The 22,599-nt window shown below is 42.8% G+C and overlaps 1 protein-coding gene across 1 annotated transcript; it reads left to right on the top strand.

Moving 5' to 3' along the window:
- Positions 1-389: 389 nt before the first annotated feature.
- Positions 390-20,641, top strand: LOC121833244 (zinc finger protein 782-like). Its single transcript, XM_042286379.1, has 4 exons — positions 390-537; positions 9,052-9,336; positions 12,889-13,026; positions 16,963-20,641. The coding sequence occupies exons 2-4, from the start codon at positions 9,156-9,158 to the stop codon at positions 17,490-17,492; spliced, it is 849 nt and encodes a 282-aa protein (XP_042142313.1). The 5' UTR covers positions 390-537; positions 9,052-9,155; the 3' UTR covers positions 17,493-20,641.
- Positions 20,642-22,599: the final 1,958 nt, after the last annotated feature.

Consider the following 22,599-nt stretch of genomic DNA (forward strand, 5'->3'; position numbering starts at 1 on the left):
TTTTGTGACACGAATGTAAACCATAAAGAATCCAATTTTTTACTGGAATTTTATATAAGTATTATAAAGCACTAAATATTAATTTGATAGCAGAAATTATCCCACCAGGGATACCAGTATAAGTGAAGTCATTATCATCCAATCCAATCCAGTGGAACTCTAGTGGCTTCGGTCGTGAGTATGGTAATGTCAGTAATGTCTGGCTTGGGTGTTTGTGTTTGTTTCCTCCTCTGGATAAGGTTTGATCGTCTCTGTATCATCTGGACATCGACTGGGTCAATCATCCAAACTGGTCTTAACTGCAACTTCGTGTCAACGTTGAATGATAGCGCGACTTCCTGAAATTTGATTGTGTCGCCTGATGTTCAGAAACTGCTGCGTGTGTGCTTTTCCCCCGACATGTTGGCCCGGGTGCTTTATCATTCAATTTGGCTGTTCTAAACGCTAGGCAGGTCCTTTCTGCTCGTGTGCACAAGACAGTTCGCACCGTGCGCCGGACTCTGCTTCATTCGGCTGCAGCAGTCGTATCGACCGTGGGTGAGTGAGGGAACCACAGGCCTCGTCTACGCATACTTATTGCCGACAAGGCGCCGTGAAAAAAAAAAAAAAAATCTCCAGGTGATCGAAATCAATCCTCAGTCCTTGGGTGGGGCAGGGTAAATGCCCTTCGTTTGCTTTGCGCTTAAATTATGAAAATTCTACTTTGTCTTCCCGACCTCTGTCGCTTTGGGCAGGTACTGACGTCGTTTACTTGAAGTCTTGCTCCAAAGCGACCCGTGGCCGCAAACGTCTGTATCGAAATTTTTTGGGCGGTTTGAATTCCTGGCACTTGCAGTGTTTTTGTTGGAAATCACGAGGTGATCAGTTCATGGTCTCTGGCGGCCTAAATGACTCGGTGTGCGTCCTCGGCAGATTTTGAGTTGGTGTGGTCAGGAAAGAAAGACTAAAAAATGAAGTTACAGACCCCTGTCTGCACCTCGGTTAGCGCTGCAGTCTTAAAGCCTCTCCCTCCCTCCCACATATTTCGGACTGTTAAAGAAACAGTCGGCATGTGCTTAGCACGAGGTCAGCGCTATGCTTGTTGCGCTCCGCTGCATGTGTGAACAGGCCTTTAGAAACTCGTCAGGAGGCACTACTCGTCACATGCTCGGTGGCTCGAAAGTTCAAAGCTATGTCTTTTCGACCTAAATAACTGTGTCATTGGTAAAAAATAATCAATAAATAAACATAACAATAAATGCAAAAATAAAAAGCCGGAGAGAAAAAAAAACTATTAAGAACCCGCCGGAAGTGTTGTATTCTTGCATATTCAGAGGCCCAGAACTATGAAACAAGTTTCTCCTACCAAAATGTCTACAGGCCAAAAGAAACACGTCCCAAAAGCGTAAAATGAGAAAAAAAAATATTTTTTTTTTATGACGCGCTGAACTTGAACAATTTTAGAAATCTTCCCCCATTAGTTAATTTATTCCTCAACGTGAAAAAAACAATAAATACATTATTTTGTATTCTGCAGATGGTAATGATATGTACTGTCTCTGGTGTTAATTTAAATGCGATACCCAAACAATGTAGGCGAAAAAAATTACCAAGTTTAGGGCATAATTGTCCGTAGTTACATGTTTGCATATTTATTCGAAACTAGTCTTGAACAACAATAATCATATCTTAAGACGACACTCACCTAGACTATATATAGATCATTCTTAAAAAGTTTAACATCTCTACCATAAATAGCTTCGGCTATAGCGCACTTCAAATATGGCTCAAACGACAATTGTCAAAAAACCGTCGTCCTTCCTCGCTCCTTCGGGAATCTATTTTTCTAAAACCAAGCATGCCAGATGATTGAAATAAACGGCATTGTCTTTCGCAAGGAAAGCGTCACCCCATGTAAAATTGCGAAAAAAATTGTGAATGTACCTTACCGCTTGAATCCAAATGAAACCGCCCGCCGGTCTTTCGAAGTTCGACAAGCTTCGAACTTTTACCCTAAAAGTTCGAAGTTCGTCAAACTTTTGACTTTTCAGGAATCGAGAGTTCGACAATTTTCGAATTCTTTAAATTAATAAGTTTGAAAGTTCTAAAATTATTGAATTTCTTTGCGTAGAAAGTTCGAAAGTTCGAAAAGCTTAGAACTTTTTAGTGCAAGAAGTTCGAAAGTTCGAAAATCATCGAAATTTTTAGTCTATCAAGTTCGAAAGTTCGACAAGCATCGAATTTTGCAGCGTAGTAAGTTTGAAAATTCGAAAAGCATCAAACTTCTTAGTTTAATAAGTTCGAAAATTCGACTTCCGTCAAATTTCTCGATATGGAAAGTTAGAAAATTTGAAATCTTTTGAACATTTCGAACCGCTTGATTCGATAATCGAAACTTCGATTCGAAAAAAGTTTGCGGCATCCCTAATGTCTTGGTTTAATTCAGCTCTTGTGTCGGAGAATTAGAAGTTGTGTTTCGGCATCTACGATGTAGGATCCAAAAGTTTTTTGACCGGGCCCGTAAGTCCAGATTGTCAGAGATACAAAACTGGAAAACATACACATTTAAAATAACCCCCCCCCCCCCCCCCCCATACAAGTATGAGGTCCCCCCCTGGACCTCATACAAGTGAGGCATAATTTTGGTATATTATGTTTTATTGCAAAACAAGCTTTTACCTAAAGATTCTTTAGTAGTTCTCAATCTGATCAGTGCACGGGAACATATTGTTCTGTGGCATTAGGAAGTTATCAATAGACCTTATACAAAATTGCTTGGTGGTCTGACAACACTGACAGCATCGCCATTTTACTGTTGGTGGAGGTGGAGACATTAGAAACAGCCCTATGGGCAGTGTGCAGCAGCGTGCACAGGCCTTCGAGAGTTTCGTCATACAGTTGCAGTAGGTTCTCTAAACTGTTCGTCCATATTCCCCGATCAGAAGGCAAAAAACCCATCTGCCGCGCCATCGCACACTGCCCGTACTGTTGCCTCTGATGCCTCCACCGTGCTTCGGTACTGATGATGCTTGCCAACATTAAAATGGCGACGCTTTCAGTGTTGTCAGACTACCAAGCAATTTCACGTAAGGCCTATTCTCAAAATATACATAATTCAAAGTTTATGCACAATCCTCCTCTACTTGGAGTTCAAGCATCACCGCCAAAAGCTTCATAAAATCTGGGAAGACTGTACATGGGGAGAAACATAATTTCACTGTGATAAAACCTAATATGTTCAATCTGTCTTGCTTAGGGCCATGACCATTCTTATTTTAATTAAAAATTACAAATTAAAGAGACACTGACACCCCCAAAAAAGTTTTTTTTTACATTTTTGCCAGGCGATTCATTATAGTGTCAGAAGACTTCCCAATCAATGTTATGCTGCAGTGCCACATATATTTCTAGTAAAGTCAAAAACCAACTGCTTGAAACCGAAACTGGAGTGGGAAGGTAGAAGAACTATAGAGGATGAGAGTGTGGCAAAGGTCATGTGGCTGTGCAAGTTTTTTTTTTTTTTTTTTTTTTTAATCAATATTTGCAGTTTTTAGAAACCACAAAAAATGAATATCAAGTTTTTTTTTTTTTTTTCCAATTTTAATATTGAAAGCGTGCCTTCGGTGACCCACAACTTTGATTATTTTTGGTGGTTGTGTCTAAACCAAAGAAAACTGCATGTGACCAAAAAGAAGGGATTGAGTGTGACTCAAACCGGCCAGTTTACGATCGGCGGTTTTAGGGTGGAAAGGAAACAAATTTTTAACCTCAAATTGTGTTCTGGGTAGTTGGGCTCTCATATGTCGTGTACAAATCACAACCTTGGCAAGCATAAACACCCTGTCAGTGTCCTTTTAAGGGGAGATGCCGGTCAGAAAACAGCATATTTATCAAAAAATGTGATCTTGTCTTTTATGGTGTTTTATTATATTTCAATCTTTATATTTGATGTATAAAAATAATTAGTGCCAGTTATGATTGCGAAATTAGTCAAATATGAATTCGAAGACCTCTAGGCAACCCGCAATGGCATGAATTTGAGCCATATTTTTCTGCATGGTTCTTCAAGTTGCGATGTCGCCTGCCATCACATTTACGTCGACAAGTAGGCCTAGCCCATTTCTCTAAATTGCAGTCTTCTGTAGCTTCGATTTCTCGCAGATATTTATGAACAAGATATTTTTTGCACAGCGAAAGAGTATAGCTCCATGGCAGGGGTGGCCAGAGTGACATGGCGTTTGAGCCGCAGACAAAACAAAAAAGTTCAAGAGAGCCACAGGAAGAAAAAAAAAGGGGGCGGGGGGGTTACAACAAGAAACGATAAGGAGGGAACAGTTCTTTCCAAAACGGACAGGTATAATGTTCGACCACAACAAATAACACCAAGCAGCAGAATGTTTCTTCAACCGCTAAACAAAAATTACTGTATGGTTCGCTAGCCAGCCACTGCCCCTGATCCCTGTCATGCGTATACGGTTTGAAATTCTTTCTAGAACAATAATGAAAACGGGGTCACTAGATGCGTCTACGTGTCAAAAAGAAGTCCAGCTGCATGTACTTAGTGTAATACAAAACTGCCAAGATATCCTTTTTTTTTTAAGTTTATAACTCTTGTTGTTGGGACATGGGAGGGGAAGGGGGGCATGGGTACCAGGGAGTCGCGAGCCACACTTGAACCCTCGAAGAGCCGCATGCAGGGGCGGACGCAAGTATTTCTTAAAGGGGGGGGGGGGGGGGGTCAGGTGTTGGCCAGTGTATTGTATGTTTAAAAAACCTGCCCCCCCCCCCCCCCCTTTCCCGATTCCACGCCCTAAATTTTTACACATGCAGAATTCAAGAGGGAAGTCAGGACATCCGGACCCCCTCCTGAATCCGCCCCTGGCCGCATGCGGGACGTGAGCTGCAATTTGGGCCACCCCTGCTCTGTGGTGACATTCAAACCCATTTTCTTTTTATGTTTTCATGTAATTTTGGGGCATCTTCATACTTTCTGCTCAAGAATTTCTGCTCTTAATATAGATGTATTTCGAAATAATGTATAGATTATGTGCGACCGCCATTAGTTGGTCATGCAATGTGAGCACGCATTGGACCCGAGCGCTTCATCAGCATTCGAAGTGTACTCGAATCGAAATGCATTCCGCACAAGTGCTGCGTCAATGTTCGGCGCAAGCTTGGAACCAATCGTGGGCTCCATGCCGGAAGCGATGTGACCAACTAATGCCGGCTGCGCATAATCTATGCATCATTTCACAATATGTTTTATATTTATGAAAACTTTGGGAAACATTTGTGAGCTCCTTGAAATGGCATTTCTGCAATTTTTAATAAGTTTTCAATTAAACAAGTGTTGCACACATTATTTTTGTTGCTCATTGCACTCAGTATTTTAAAAGGAGTGAATTAGTTTATTTTACTAGGCTTTTCTAAGTGTGTTGCCATGCTTCACATGTGCACAAGAACATGTTTTCTTTTTCTGCATGTACATTGCATCGAGAACCTAAAATAATGAGCTATATCAAATCTAACTCCAAATTTATAAAGAGAAGATTAAGCATCATAAACTGTAAAAATTTTATTTCAATATTGTAATAAAAGAAAGAAAAATTTCCCCTGGCGCACGTTTTCTTAACAACCTTTTGTAGCAATACGTTAGTGGTTGTGCACAGTAAGCCCCCAAAGAAGGCACTTGTAAAATATGTCTCTAACCGGGCAACTTGCATCCGCAAACAAACCATGAGTGACCTGGCATGCATTCCAGGTGATTTCATGGGGCACAAGTTTACATTGGTTTGGCTGATACGGGAAAATTTCTCGATTTGTACTTTTGCTTATAGAAGTACCATGTGGCAAGTTGCTTTCCTCTTTGCCGGTATTGTAGCCTGATTTCTTTCCCCCTGTTGTAGCTTGTAGACATCGTGAACATAGTGACATATTAATAAATTCCCAATTTTTATTTGCAGGTCAATCTTTCTTGCATTGTCCCAGACCAATTGCAGCGAATCCGCACATTGCTACTTCATAGAACGGACCGCCCACCAGTCAAGCCAACTTCCGGCAGCTTGATTTTTCACATAGATTGTTTATTCACATAGATACGACATACTTGGATTAGATTGGATGTTGCCGTGCTTTGGCCAGTTGTGTCCAGTTTATTGTCCGTTTTCCCCACCCCACCTGATCCAATCCACCAATGTCTCATCTCTGCAAACAAAACCACTGTTGTGCAGTAGCCCTCTAAAGGACTTCCCCTAAATAACTTCCCCTTAAGGACTTTTCCTAAAGGACTGCAGCTTTTTTCAGCAATCTCAGATAGTACCCTCCTAGTTGAACATTCCCATTATGTTCCAAGTGGAATTTTTCCATTGGTACCAATTGGGTTTTTGGACAACCAATTGGTCACTGCCAATTGGAACCAACGGACCACCATTTGTAGCCCATTTAGGTTTCAGCTATAGTCGGTGACAGGTCAAGAACGAAGTGGAAGCTCCTCCCACTTCTTTCTACTTTAGTAGAGCGAACCCTGAAGAGGAGGCGACCTCCTCTTTACCGTTTGCTCCGCTGAAGTGGAAAGGGGCGGGTAGAGCTTCCGCTTTGTTCTTGACCTGTCACTGACTATAGAGAAATAATTCCAGTTGGTGAGACCCCTTGGCCAGCGTGTTTCCAGTTGGAACCCACTAAAACCGATTGGTTCCAGTTAAAACCAGTTGGAATTCCAAATATGTTTAATTGGAATTTTCATCTGGGCTGTCATTTTTTTTATTATATTAAGGGGTACAGCCATACTACACCAGTCCCTCTAACAGAAAATATGCCAAGCTTTTTAACATTGCCTCCAATCATCTTTTTTTCCCTTCATTTTGTGTTGCTAGTGTACAAAATGGTTCTGTATATTCAGTGATGATGCTATTTGTTCTGTTCATGCTTTTCCGGCTTTACCACTTTTGGGTTTAAATGTTCTGTAATAGGTGGGACCTGACTATCACTGGAGAGCTTTTTTCTCTGTTACATATTTTTGGACATTGCCATTGTCTTAGTTTGCTGAAATCGGCCTTAAATGTGGACAGTGTTCTGTGTCGTTGTATTCAGATCTACCATGCTTGTCTATTGAGCGTCTTTTAAACCTTGTACTAAAATCTGTTGCCGCTGTCTTAAAGAAAATCTAGGGATTAGATCCCTAGGGAATCCATACATTAGGGAGGGCATCTCCACCAGCCAACTTTTGGCACGACTAGTTCTTTGCAACCATCCTTCTTGCCACCAATGTGACAGCATTAAGATTGCATGTGGCCAGGGCATGGAAAATTACACACAACTGTTCTCTCCCTGAAACCCAACTACTACACTAGATCCAGTCCACTAAAGCAGTGTTCGCGTGAATGAAGCCAGTTTGAAAGTGCTGTGTTAAAATCGTTGCATTTTCTTTTAGCCAAGAGGCCTGTCACTTTCAACACAGGATCCACCTATATGTTTTAGTTCTGTATAACATGTTTCAGTGAGGCTGCAAGCATTATTTCATTGCCAGCTTACTAGTTAGACGACGGGAGAGTGGTAATAGAAACTGCAGATTTTGAGTATTCATCAGGCACGAAATAGAAAAGTTAGCCTGAGTTTTATTTAGTTTTAGTGTGAAGGTGTTACACACCTAAAGCAATCTATGTATGGAATCTGCTGACCTTAAAGGGGCGCTGACAAAGGTTGAATTTGAATTTTGTTGTCAAAAACAATGCAGGTTGTAGTAAAACATGCAAAAAAATACCGGAATGCAAAAAAAACAAAGTTTAAACATGGGCGGGTGCCTTTTTATTTTTGGCACCCTTCTCTCTCGCTCATCACCTCTTCGCCTCTGTTTATTCGTGGCATAATCGATTATGAAATTTAGAATCTCTGTAAGCGACATTTCCACAATAATTATGAACGGCATTCGTAAAACATGTTTTTTATCGCAATTGTAAACGCGCTGTGGCCCATCTTTTTGAAATACCGATAATCAGAGTCTTGAGTGATGTCACCCCCTGTCTCTTTCTCCTCCGTCAGAAAACATGGCGGCGCTCCACCTATGTAGCACTCAGGGTGATCCGTGAGTTGGGGCATCGGACAAAGTTCTCTTTTTTAGGCGCCTGACGACCTCTCAGACTTCGAAAAGGAAATCGTCAGACGATCAAAACAACTGCATTTCGTGTCTGTGTACCCTAGCTTCGGTCGCGACTTCGCTGTGGCAGCCTTTTACGCAGCACCGGCGCAATGTGGCCCCTCATGTCGCTCACAAAAGTCGACTGTGCGTTCTCTTCGAGCTCATACGGTTTCAAAGAATTTGAGATCGCTGAAACTTCAAACTCAAAAGTGAAGCGTTGTCTGCCCACAGCAAGGGGCGGCACGCACAGAGCGGTTGATCTTGGGACGTGGACGAACATGACACTGGGGTGTGAGAGAAACTCGAGTTGCAGGGTGACATAATCTTTTGTTACTGCACTGGCGTGGATCGTGCGGGAACTTCAGATTCGGATTTTGGGAATTGTTTTTTTACTTCACAAATACTGAGTTCCCAAGTTTCGAATTTTGAGGGTCATGTCCAGGCATCGTTTTCTATCATTTTGGATAATAAAAAAACTATATGATTTTGACCTGTCAGTGCCCCTTTAAAGAGATGCTGAACTCGCACAAAACAATTCTTAAGTGCCCGGATTGGGTATGTACATCAGGAAATGTACTTTTCCTGAAAATATATAAATGCAGTATTGACGTTACAAGACACATTTGGAGTTCGGAGCAATTTTGTAACGTGATTTGCTTTCGAGGCGTTGACCCTGAAAGAAAAGCACCTAACTCAAAAATGAGTCTGGTAAAATAAATATTATCTAAATGTTTTTGTTTGTTCTTTCGAAGTCTATTTTGTGACAGATGTGTCCTATCCAGGCACTAAGAATAATGTTTTTTGGGGAGTGTGGCACCCATTAAGTGAAGAACCACCTCCCACTACACCTGTGTTGACACTCAGGTAGACTTTGGTCTTCAAGCTGCTACTCTTGGTAAAAGAAAAGCCTGTTGAAAACAATGTCTTGTTTCTCGCAGTGTCTGTCACGAAAGCCATTAAAGTCGAAGAAGAGGCTTCTGGCTGTGAAGACGTCGAGGGCAAACACTCTTCTGAGAATGATTCGTTCACCGTGGGGCAGCCAATGGCACACCCGCACCACAAGAAGTATCAGTGCCGGTTCTGCCCTTTCTCCAGCTGTCAAAGTAGGGGCATCAAGAGGCATGAAAGAACGCACACAGGCGAGAAGCCCTTCAGCTGCCGCATCTGCCACAGAGTGTTTGCACTGAAGAGTAACCTGCAGGTTCATGAGAGAATTCACACAGGTGAAAGGCCGTTCAGGTGCCAGACCTGCCAGAAGGCATTTTCACACAAAAGTAGCCTGCAGGCTCACGTGAGGCTTCATACGGGTGAAAGACCATACAGGTGCGGAACATGTGGGGCCGCGTTTATCCGGCAGCGCCAGTTGAGGTGTCACGAGGGACTTCACGGTGGAGACCCACCATTCCATTGCACACAGTGTGGTGAAAAATTTGTGCAGCAAGCTTATTTAAATGCTCATCGGAAGGAGCATCATCCGTGAGGAACATCCGTCATGTAGTAAAGGGCAGTGCAGCTTGGCTTATTTGTAGTGTCGTTTTACCCTGATTGCTTCATAAATCATCTATGACCTGCCAGTACCGGCTGCCTTTTAACACTATAAAAGTCAGAACTGCAAAGGGAACCATCACTAACAGAGAACCAATAAGTCACCATTGTAACGAGCATATACCGTATTTTCCCATATGTAAATCACATCTGTGCATTAGTCACGCTGAACTATAAGCGGCTGTTTACATTCAAACATTGGTATATAGGCCACACCTTTATACAAGTCGCACCTTATATTTGTATGACAATAATAATAATATGTTTATTCCCACGCTTAATGGTGGAGCAAAGGGTAAGAACCTCAGTGGAGGCTTGACTAGCCCTTAGCACCATACATTGGTAATTAGCAGCTAAAAAAAAGTATGGGTGGTTTCATTTGAAATCGAACACGCTTTTCGGGGTGGGTCTTTCAATCTCTTTTGAAAAAATATATGTAATTGCCCTATTTCTGGAAAGAACAAAACCGCTTTTCAAAATTTTTTAAAAAATATTTCGCTTCACAAAAACCTTTTGAGTGGAGCAGGGTGAAAATCTGTTTTTTACTCTGTGATTTTTCTACCCAGTTCTGTACGCTGGTATGAATACGGGAAGCATACAAAACTCACAGTAATTTTTTGTGCTCTTGTATGTTATTTGGGCTATTTTTTAGTTTAAAGGAAAATACTTTTGTAGTTTTGTTTATTGAGGTAAAAAATGCCAAACATCGTCTCTTTGACAATCCGGTGACATCTTCAGAGCCTTGTAACTCATGTGTTATTATATTTGTCACTTATTAAATACTATGTGGGTGTAGCCCTATACATGGGGTACCGACGGGCTCAAGTTTCGTTTATTTTATTTTCACTGAATTTTTTATATAAAATTTGAAATATCGTCGAAAATGAAATTAACCGATATTTTGAACTCACTTCATCAAAAAAGGCCATTTTTTATTTTGTTCAAATTTTTTTATTATTGCTACCGATCATAGGAACTTTCAATTGGTTTGATGCGATTTCCCCCTTTTTTTTTGTTGTATCTTCTCTAGAAGTGATCGAAATCGCTCCCACGTGACAATGTGGTGACAACATCAGAGCCTTGTAACTCATGAGTTATTATATTTTTCGCTCACCAAATACTATGTGGGTGTAGGTAGCCCTATACATGGAATATAGACGGGCATAAGTTTAGTTTATTTTATTTTCACTTAATTTTTTATATAAAATTTGAAATATCGTCGAAAATGAAATTAATTGATATTTTTAACCCACTTTCTCCAAAAAGGCCATTTATTATTTTGTTCAATTTTATTTTTATTATTGCTGCCGATCATATGAACTTTCAATTGGCTTGATGTGATTTCCCCCTTTTCTTGTTGTATCTTCTCAAGAAGTGATCGAAATCGCTCCCACGTTCTCTGAATGGCCGAACGCAGTTTCTGCAGGTCGGCTTCGCTGCATAGTATATACTGCTTATTTGTGTGTTCAAATGCAGCGGGTAAATTCATTTTGATTGAGAACACCCGTGCTTGGCTACATTGTATTTTATTAATTTTTAATGATGGCAACTGACATTTCTTAGTCTGATATTTAGCGGTGCAGCGGATGTTCCATTATCCAATGTTTAAAGCCAGGGCACAAAGGGCGGAGAAAACGGAACGAGCTCTTCATGTAGCCAGACCGGGGTTATATACCTGTACAATCTTTGCATTAAGCTCGGTGCGACAAAGTGGAGAAACTAAAAATCTACAGATACATTAAGTGACTGCTTTCGCTGCCTTCTGTGCATGTGGGAATCCTTGCTTCTTGGAATCAGAGATATCCGATCCAGTCTTGAACAAAACCCAACACTTTTTTTTAACTGCACACACTCGTTAAAAAGAGGGCCACCGTCTCAGGTTTTCGCTTTATTTTCTACCATTCCTGAATACTCGCTGAACAGATTTCGTGACACTGCACTCAAGCAGCTGGGCACATGCTGAAGCAAATGTAGAGCATGAGATGAAACCAGAAAATTTCCATAAAATATTTTAAAATCAGATATATATTTGTGCAGTAGGTGGTCTTCAACCAGTTCTCACAACAATTCCTTCATCATAATGTCATTAAAATAACAATACTATTTGATTATGTGAACCAAGCTCTGCCATCTAAAATTCATTCACCTATGTAAATGATTATCCTTGTAAGTATGCTTATTATGCACCTGTGTTGTATTTCTTTTTTTAGTTGTTTTTATCTTTCATTAGCTTTTTGTATCTTGATGTAACCTTTTGTGTTTGTTTTGCATGCTACACAGCAGATCAGCAGAGGTTTGTGTTCATGAAAAAAAAGAAAGTAATTATGGTCTTAGTATTCCTTGGTATCTTTCGCTTGTGGCATAAGCCTCCTTCCAACATAGGAATGTGCTAAGACGAGTTAAGAACTATGACAAGCAAACATTTATACTTGGGAATTGAAATTGTAAAATCTTATATGCGAAATCACACATCTTGTTTTATAGTTTCGAATTATTGTCACCTCTTTTTTTGTTCAAGTGTGGTTAAGGTAGGCTTATCATTACCCTTTTTTTCTTATCATTACCCTTTTTTCACATTGCAGAGCAACACTTTCTCTCTGTTTTGTGAGGTTACTACTAAATTCTGAAATGGCTTCTATCAGGACCGTTAATTTCAGTATGCATTGATTATTATCATACCATCACAAAGGTTGTTCAGTCCTGTCAAACAAAACATTTGTCATGCTCTTTTTATTCACAGCTCTTCTGTAACATGGAATCACCTGGCCGGAGCCAAATCTTTGTTAACTCGAGCTTTCGAGCTGCTGGGTCTGAGTTGTTTTTGGTAATGTGTTGTATAGTTGTTCCTTGTTTATTTTTGTTGATGTTGCCGTGATCTTTGTTTTCATTTTTATTCCTATTTGCCCCATCACAGTACTCTGTAATGCCTTTGTACCTGAAGGTAACTGAATAAATAAATACAAGGAGAGAGTGAAAGTGCCAGACAAATACAACCCTGCATTTCTTTAATTCTTTTACTTTGTCGCTGTTTTTTTTTTTGCTAACTGAATAAATGAACAAGCACAAGGAGAGAGTGGAAGTGCCAAACAGTTACAAACCTGCATTTGTCCAGTTTTACTCTGTCCTTGTGTTGTTTTTTTCATTGGAACATCATGCATCACTTTGTTCAATTCTATACACTGCTGCAACCTAATAATACGGCATCAATATCTCCTTTCTCTCTATGATAGCTTTCTTTCTAAAGGAGAACCACTGCCACAACCACGTTCTGCATAGGAGACAGCATACCAGCAGTTTCAATTGCACCACGGTGAATGGGGTATTGAACGGTCACGACTCCAGAAGATTGTCCTTCGGATTTGCGAAAGGTGAAGGGTGCATCACGGTTGGAGGGGCTTGCTTGCCGATTCCTACAGATTTCTGTTGTGACGGAAGGCGAGGTCCTCTGGAGGTCTACGGAGGTCCACCTTTGTCACGAGACTCGCCCCGCTATCGCGTCTCGATTCTGGAATTTGAACAAGGACCTAGGACGTTGCAGCATAAAGGCACCATTATGCCTTTATTCTGTCCTAATGTCGGTTCATCCTTACTAAGGACGGTTGTTAGTCAGGACCCGTCTCCAACTAACAACTCGTGTTTTAATACACACGAGGAAGAAAGAGGAGAAAGAAAAATGTAAGGGGGATATGAAAGGAAACAAGTGAAGAAGACAATTGTGTGCAATTTGCACACACTCAAGTCCTGAGGTGGTTCCATGACAAGAGCTCGAGAGAACTACTATATGAAACTCAAGTCATTCTCTCCAAAGAAGACGCATGTGTCAATGCCTCTTCCATTCGTGACAATTTCGGCAAAGGTATTGTTCTACTTGAACCTCTGCTCCTAAAGCTATATAGATATCAACCTTCTTTATTTTATTTGTAATTTTTTTCTTTCTGTACTACCTGTTTGCCAGCTCATATTTAAAGCTTTTCTTTGTTTTTCTTTTGTTTTCTTTTACAAAAAGTTTAGTAACATTTATTTTACCTTGTATATATATATATATATAGTAATCTCCCCCTTACCTTTTTCTTTCTCCTCTTATTCTTGTGTATTAAAACGTTGGTTGTTAGTCAGCACCCGTCCTGTCCACTTCTACTCTGCTATTCTGCAGAACACAGAGATCCTGAGTTCATCCTCACCGCTGCCCGTTTCGATCTAGATGAGCATTGTATTGGAGCGTGGTCGTGTATCACTGCTGCGTGGTGCACATTAAAGGCCCCATGCTACTGGTTGTACCGCACTGGCTAAATTGCTCATCCACAGCTGAGACACCAGATGCCCACCGAGACAGACTAACTTCCGGCTGTATAAACATACGCCACTTATTACTAGGCCCATTTCTACTATAGTCAGCTACAGGTTAAGAAAAGTTTTTGAAAGAAAGGGGGGCAGGGGCGGGGGAAGCAGACAGAATGCTGGAGAAGAGAAGAGGAAACCTCCTCCTTTCTTCAGCATTCCATCTGCTTCCTCCTCCTCAGCCAGAAAACTTTTCTTAACCTGTGACTGACTATAGTTCTCGTCCTTAGCACTGTTTGTGTTCCTAATATTTAACCAACTAGCCCAACAGTTTTAAAGCACCCATTTTAAAATTTAAAGCAGAGGCTGTTTGTGGGTACACAGAGGAGAGTCTCGACGTGTGTGCATCTGGGAGCAGGGGTGCTGTGGCCACCAAGTGAACAATGCGACTCGACGTGAAAGGAAAACGGGAACACGTAATGAAGGCGGTGGTGTCGTAATGGAGTGTTGCCTAGAAAGCAAGTACAACATGAAGAAGGCCTACTGGTCGCCTTCAGGAAGCACGCGATAGCATAGAAACTATGGAGCAGAGGCATACCATAAAACACCGAGCAAGCACCCACCAATATTTGGAGCTAACTTGGGCAGGCTTGTTGGGTTCAAAAGCAAAAATGCAGAGAAGCACATGATGAGGTAGGCTTCACCATTCTGCACCGGAGAGCTTGGAGAAGCGGCTGACGAGGAGCATCTTGGTTAGATGTTTGGGCACTTGATATGTCCTTTGCCTAGTTTTTAAACGTTTCAGAAGTAGCGTGTGGAAACTCATCGTGACATGGGCACATGCTTGATAATTTACTGTAGGCCAAGCTGGTTCCCGGACGGAGCACCTACTAGAATGGATGTTGGATATTATTACCTGCTTTGTGATGTGCTAAAAGAGCATTGTGGTAATAATTTGTTCCGGAGTGTATATCAGACTTTGAGGCTATCATGTATGCCACAATTCCACGAAAAGCACCGTGGTAATTGTTTATTATTAAAAACCGAGTGTTGGTAAGGTTCATTTACACACGAAAGCAGACACATGTGTTTGTGTTGTATCTTTTGTCTGTATGTAATAATTTATGTACATAATTTGTGTTTATTCTTTAGTGTGTGGATGTATATAATTATGAGTATATACAAGATTTTGCTCGGCAATGCCCAAAATGTTATCTTATTACTGACCAAGCAACGAACTTGCATGTTTGTGAATATATAAAAATAGAACAAGTGCTCATAAATGATGATCACTGAATGCTAAAATTTGCATAAACCGATTGTCGGGAATGTGTCATGTTGTTGAGTGGATGTACGTTCCTATGTAGCTCAATAGACTAGTGACATGGAAATTTTTTTTTATTTTTTGTGTGTCTCCCTTAGCTAAGTTTGTGTAGTACCTATTAACCTGAACCTTGCCATAGCTACTCAGACCAATGTGTCACATGGAATGCTGCATCATTTCAAAAGTATGAAGTATAGCTCAAAATGAAACTAAAATAGGTTCACATGTATATGCCCAAATTTTTAAGCATCTTCAATCTTTTGCTTGTGTTCCAGTGCATCTGCTTATTTTTGTTAAAATAATCCTACTTTTTTATGAACTCAGTTATACTTTTGTGATTTTAAATTAATAGTTTTTTGTTCCCAGCATGTAGTTCTTTTCCCGACTGCCCGATTAGATGTAGATTTTCCTATCTGCATGGGATAGTATATCTCTGAGAAAAAGAAGTGCTTGTACTGTGTGCCTCAAACTTAACGCCGCCACAGCATTTGCTGTTTTCGACAGACCCTGCGGCGGCTGTTTGAACTACCTGAACAATGTTTGGGTTCCCGATTTCTATCCCATTCTGAGAAGGCATCGCGATCGTTTCGGTGACAAATTTAACAGTTAGTAGCCGACACGAGCTCAATGTTTGGGAACCCAGCGGCGGTGTTAAGTTTGGTGTGCACTGTACATACCTGTAAGCATGGAAGTAGGAAGCTTTTGGAGGTAACACGACGCCACCAGAAGTGAAGCCTCCGGTTTGGAGGGACGCCCCCAACAATGACCAAAACCAAAAGGCACATTTGGGCATCCTTGGAGGCATTGCCACCGATCGCGAGCTCATCTTCTGGCTTCACTTGGAACTTTCTCATTTGGCTGGCTTGAGCCAGTATGCCGCCTCCCGCCCCTTATTCCTACCTCCACGCTCTAAAGGCATGCACTATCTATGAAGGTGCACTACACAACTGTTAGCATGAACTTGACTTCGATGCTTATATGCATTATACTTCAAAAGGTACAGGCGGGCATAAAAATTCACTATACTCCATTCCACCTTCAGTCTAAGCGTAGTGGACGCCACGAGCTATCCCAGCCGATCCAGCGCCGGGAGAAAATTGCACGACCTGCCGGTTGGGAAGAGGGACACAGGGAGCTCAAGGTCACATGACACACCTCAACGCTGCATTGGCCGGGATGGCTCCTAATGTCCGCTGCGCTCGGACTGAAGGTGAAACGGAGTATAGTTGGTTAGTATCCCAATGGATGAGAATCGTATTGGCGTGCAGTCGTGTATCACTACTGCGTGATGCACGTTAAGAGACCCCAGGCTAGCGGTTGTACTGCACTGGCTAAATTTCTCATCTACAGCTGGGAGACTCGTCACCCGTTTAGGCAGACCAAGTTCTAGGCTGTATAAACATAAGCTCAACCCCCCCCAACTGATACTTTCCCCCATTATAGTAGTTTCGATGCAATTCTTCAATACTGAGAAAATAAAAAGCCAGCGCGGGCTTGTTCGTGTAAGTGTCGCGAATTGGGTGTCTCAACTTAGGTGTGCCATGCTGTTGCGGAATTTGTTGCTTCTACGTTAACGGTCACCTCCCGCTACGGCAGCATTCTCATCTGTGATAAGCGGACAGTGACAATGTTGAGGCCTGCAAGTTGCTCCGAGCCTGAGGAAATAAAGAGTGTGTTCAATTCAATTGGTGCATCTTCGCAGGACCTGCCTTTATGAGTCAAGGATACATTCTTGGCTTCGAGGGCAGAGGAAGCAAGCACCTCTATCCCGAAGACTGGTTGAACAGACGGCAGCGGACTGTGACTCGGCGACGGGTGCACCAGTGTCGCTTCTGCCCTTACTCCAGCCACTTTAAGACCGCCGTCACTGTTCATGAGAGGACGCACACCGGCGAGAAACTGTTTAGCTGCAGCATCTGCCAGAAGGCATTTTCGCGGGAGTATCACTTGCGGGTTCACGCAAGGTGCCACACCGGCGAACGACCGTTCAGGTGCCAAATCTGCGAGAAAACGTTTGCAGACATGAGCCACTTGGTTCGTCACGGTACAATCCACACCGGCAACAAACCGTTCAAGTGTGGCATGTGCGATGCTGCGTTTGATGACAGGTTCCACTTGAGGTGCCACGAGAGGGTTCACAGTGGAGAGCGGCCGTTCCGGTGCGAGGAGTGTGGAAAAACGTTCATGCAAAAAGTCAGTTTAAATGTGCATCAAAGGGGGCATCATCCATAAGGGACACCCGTTCCAAAGTACAGTCCTAACCAAACTTACGCTATGGTGCCTGGAACACATTTACGACTGGTACTGTGGTCTCGATTTCTGCCTGATGACGTCATAAAAGTGTCATGTCGTCGCCGGCCGTGATCCTGGTTGTGTCGCAACAGAGGCAGTGGATGTGGCAAACAGCTGTACTGCTGCCCGTCGCTCCTTAGCTTGACAATCGGCAGAAGTTTGGACAGCCAGGAGTTTGGGAGTTCTAGACCGAACTGCTAGGATTGCGACGTCTGACATGACACACCGGCTTCTGTGACGTCATTCGTTGCCACTTCGGGACCACTTTTGATACATGGAATAGGATGCTAATCCCACCATTCGAACGTGCGTTCTAGATTCCTTACTTACACGGAACATCCAAACTGCGCCTTATCTCGTGGGAGCTATATTCTGGTTGCGGCCAGAGAACTGCACAATGACGTAGCGCTATATGGAACAGCCCAAGTAAGAGAGGCTGTTCATTGATGGTCAATATCGCTGTTGGAACGTGAACACTATGATTTCAGCAGACACCTGTGCACTGGATGCGAATAAAGTCCCTCGATAAAATTCACGCTTAAAAGTTCCGCCAACCATTATTGTGGAAATGTGCAAGACACGTGTCACATGCTCCGCCGCCATTCGCTTCTAAGGGCCACTCGTTTCAGTGCTGCTAGCACACTGTAGTGCTGCACCGCCATTTGCTTCCAAGGGCCACTCCAGACAAGTGCCTCGTGCACTGGCGCGTTTGACGCTACTTGTGATACCAACGCAAGCACATTGAGGGTCTTTAAAGCGGCGAAAAATGAAAATCGCCCAGCAAGCAAAATTGCCGTGTTGTCCTCAATCCAACCGCCATTTTGGTACCGAACGAGCGGCCTCCCCTGCTTTGGCTCCATTAAGCGCTACGTCGTGCAGTTCTCTGGATGCTGCTAGGATAGCGGCTCTCACGAGATAAGACGTGGTCCGTGTGTTCTGCATAAGTTTGGCGACCTCTGTACAGGGAGGTGTAGCATGGTACATTTGTGCCGTGTCGTTTTACCCTTTCATTCAAGGCTGTCTCGACGGACTACGCGCTAACTGATTGCCCCTTTGAAAACCATCTGTGATTTGCCAAAAACTGATTGTTTTCTGGCATTCCCTAGAGTTGGTGCAACTCGTAGAGAACTTGCTTTAAAGGAGGGGCTCCTTGCAACATGCATGTAAGCGCCTTCTTGTTATGTCGTGTCCCGGAGTATCTGACTTGTGTGTACTGTCGAGACCAGTTATATCGAAATCAACGGGAATCAGAAATCACTTTGCTATATTCGCTATTTCGTTATAACTGACCTGTGTTATAACCTGCCGTAAAGAGGCAGTAGAGAAATTATATACTTTCGTGCAATGGGAAATCTCGGACAGCTGCTTGTGGAACCTGTAGATTATATTAAGTAAATCTCTCCAACACCACCCTTTACTTTCCCTCTCACTCACCCTCTTTCTCATCATATTCATGACGAGGTGGGTATGGGGAATTTAGTACTTTGCACAGATTTTTGCATTCTGTGTCAGGCCAGCTGGCTGATGTGTACATTTCACCGATATACAAGCAGTGACCCAAAAGAAAGCGGATTTTATTTTTATAAAATTGCGTATTTATTTTTACGCGCCTAAATTCCAGTCACCTTCAAAGTACTCTCTGCCTAATGCAATGCACTTGTCAAGAAGTTTATTACAATGCTCAAATAGCCTTTAAACCCGTCGGTTTGGATGCCTTTTAGTGCTTTGGCCACTTTTTGTTTAATCTCTTCCGCACCGACAAACTTAATATTGATTACTTTTAATTTTTATCCGGGGAAACAAAAACATTGTGCGGGGCAATGCCCGGTTGAATAGGCAGGGTAGGCCATGCTGTTTTTGTCAAAAACTGCTGAATGTTCGGCACGGTGTGGGCAAAATGTCAACCCAAATTATGGTGAGACTGGTTCGTCCACCATGACAATGCACCTGTCGTAGCGCACTGAGTGTACAGCAGTTTTTTCAGCAAAAATGGTACGATTCCCTGTGCCCCACCCTCCCTATACACCCAATCTTGCTGTCTCCCCAGATGAAAAAGTTCTCATAGGTAAATGGCTTGAAGATGTGGAAGACGTACATGGAACTAAAAGCAGCTGAAGCACTGAAAGAATCGTTGACCTTAAGCGCTATTTTTAGCATTAATTGGAAGAAACGTTTCCACAAGTGCATTGCATTAGGCGAACATTAAAGGTGACAGAGTTGAACGTGTAAATATAAAAGATTTTGTAAAAATAAATTCCGGTTTTTTTAATCCCTCCCTCCCTCCTTCCTCCCCTCCCTCCCTCACCCCCCCCCCCCCCCCTTGTACGTACTGAGCTGTCCACTTCAAGCGTGGGAACGATTTTAAATGATGTGCAGAACTAACAACCTGCTCAAATAAAAAATACTTACGCTGGGCTGTGTCATAGCCTCCTATATACTGGCAAAGCCTGGCAGATTGCCACGAGAAGCGGCTACCGAAATGTTAAAGGTGGAGTGGCAGACAATGGATGAGAAGAGGCACGTGACTGGCGCCCCGCTGCAATGAGACGCCGAAACCCACTTCTCCCAAGCGAACAAGTGTGTTTTGGGTCCTCGATGCTGCAAAAGCTGTGCGCTGACATCCAGGTTTCCCGAGAAATGGCTCTTCGATGGTCTGTGCTACAAGATCCTTGCGCTCCAAATTTGTGACAGGGAATTCTATGGCTCGGTCGTCGAACTGCCAGGCTTTGCGAGTATAGAGGAGGCTATGGCTGTGTCAATGCCACCTAGACAGCAAGGCGGTAGCACTGGATGTACTAGGTCGCCTACAAGAAGCCAGAGCAGATTGGACTCGAGTCGCGTTGGCGGTCGGCTGGGATTCGTGTTTTCACCGACTGGACACGACTCCTGTCCGAAAGCAGACACGTCACTCTTGTGTAATCTGTGCCCCGCACATGCTACTTGTAGGTGCCTTGGAATGCCTATCGCTTCAACCTTGCTATCCGGGAGTTGTTGGCTGTGTCGACGTTTCGCAGCGTGCAGTACCTTCGGGGCTCAATTAAGGTGTCACCTTTTCGTCTTGACGTGTGGTGGGCAAATAAACGTTTCAAGCATTGCAATCCCGTTCTCCCACTTTGTTTACTTCATTTAAAGACTGCTTCAGCCCAGCAGGACGTGCACCAAGGTAGTTCATGTGAGTGCACAAGCTCCTCACGAAGTTGCTATCCTCTTTTTGCTGTGCAAGATCAAGAGCATTGCCTATCTTAGGGTCAAAAATATCTGGGCAAGCAATCCTCTTTATGAGCTTAATAGAAGAGTGCGTTGCAATTTTGCTGAAAATACTTACAACGCTAGTGCAGGTGTCGTCTCGACCAAATAAGAAAAGCCGAACTGCACAGTAGACGGTCCCGAACAAGGAAGCCCTTGACCTGCAGGCAGTACCAAGGTTCTAGCTGTAACACTAAGACGGTACGTGTGCCACAGCTGCATAAAACAATGTTCAACGTCAAAGACGAATGTTCTAGCTTAAGAAGTTTGGTAGGCTAAACTAAATTAAACTTCGAAAGGACTCTGAGAAAAAGAAAAGGGAGTTGTAAAGGTGATACGAGGCTTGGACGAAAAACCCTGCGACCACACCTGAAAGGGCCACAGTGGGATTACGAATTTCAAAGTGCAGGAAAGCCGACTTCGGCAGCATGGGACGGGAAAGTTCTGGTTGGTCAATAGGGCAATGACGTCGCAGCCACATGACCTTGCATGGGAATTTAAAAATAAAAACCACAACGCTTGCGTGAAACCTGATGTCACGCGTGGAATGAAAGTGATTAAAAAACATGACATGACATGCAAAATAAAGATTGCCTCATGTCTCAAATGATTTTACTTAATAAAGTATTTCATTTGCCTTAAGAAAAAAATAGAATTTTAGGCGGAGACAAGCTTCAAGCCCACGACTTTTCGGTTGCAAGCCAGACACTCTACCAACTAGGCCAGGCAGACACGCTTGCGCGGCTCCGGAACAAGTGGGGTTTATATGTTAATTTAGCTATCACATTCCACTCTTAAAGGCGAAGCTTATTTTTTCCAGAAGGGCAACTCTTCTTTATACTGCACGCCCAGTTTCATCTGCGCGATACTTGCAAATGAACGTATGAAGTACAAAGTCCTCTTTTTGGTGTTCAAGTTGGCCTTGTTGGCATACACCAGTGCATGAGGAGTAGCACCAACTCAAGTTGTGGCTTTGCTTTTTTTGTTTGTTTCTAATAACTTGTTTAGAAACAAAACTCCTGATTTATCTTGATTATACAAATGAAGTCGGTATGTACAGAATTTGTTTCCAGATAATTTTTTTAGATTTGTGGCGGGCGTTGCAATTTACTTTTTTTATGCCATTTTTTTTTAACTTTATTCTTTTTGACGTGATGGCGAGCAGGTCTGATTTCAATTGTTGCTTCCCATAAACTACTGGAACGCAAACGCCGGTGGTCACGTTCAATCAGTTCATCATGCAATCACTGCCTGAAATCGAAAACCGTTCCCCCTTATCGGGAAAATATTTGCCTTCTATCGGTGCTTATAAGGCAAAAACGTTTCTCTGGTTTATTTCAGTTTCTTCCTTGTAGGTGACTGAAACTTTACTAACACCATAGGCCTGTTTCTCTCGGCCAGGGGGCGCTGTAGCGTCCCCGAGACACGACCAGAAAAGAGACACCTCCGCTAGTGTCCGTGAGACGCAACCACATTTAATTTAATGCTGACGTGATGCGACGTAACCCGCTTCACGACTCCGAAGACAAGCAAATTCACAACGTACATTTGTGGGACTGCTAAATCCGTGAGTCAAAGGCCAGGAGAAATTTACAGCAGACGGGCACTGTGCACAAACGTACGCAAGAAAAAAAAAAGAAGAAAACGCGAGGCAACACATTGCGGCTCTTGCTGCGGCGCAACGGGTTGTCCTCGATGTTGCACAAACTTCGCACGGCACGACCGAGAAGCGCTGTGCACAGCTCATCGATGTCTTCGAAATCTGTTTCAAAATATCAGGAACACAGTCGCCAGTCATAAG

The sequence above is a fragment of the Ixodes scapularis genome, unplaced genomic scaffold (genome assembly GCF_016920785.2).
Source record: "Ixodes scapularis isolate PalLabHiFi unplaced genomic scaffold, ASM1692078v2 PGA_scaffold7__128_contigs__length_106722199, whole genome shotgun sequence".
NCBI classification, from domain to species: domain Eukaryota; kingdom Metazoa; phylum Arthropoda; class Arachnida; order Ixodida; family Ixodidae; genus Ixodes; species Ixodes scapularis.

Coding starts and splice junctions, on each gene's coding strand:
- LOC121833244 (XM_042286379.1), top strand. CDS start 9,156: ATGGCACACCCGCACCACAAGAAGTATCAGTGCCGGTTCTGCCCTTTC. Junction 9,337..12,888: donor TCATGAGAGAATTCACACAG/GTGAAAGGCCGT, acceptor TCTCTATGATAG/CTTTCTTTCTAAAGGAGAAC. Junction 13,027..16,962: donor GTCCTTCGGATTTGCGAAAG/GTGAAGGGTGCA, acceptor GCATCTTCGCAG/GACCTGCCTTTATGAGTCAA.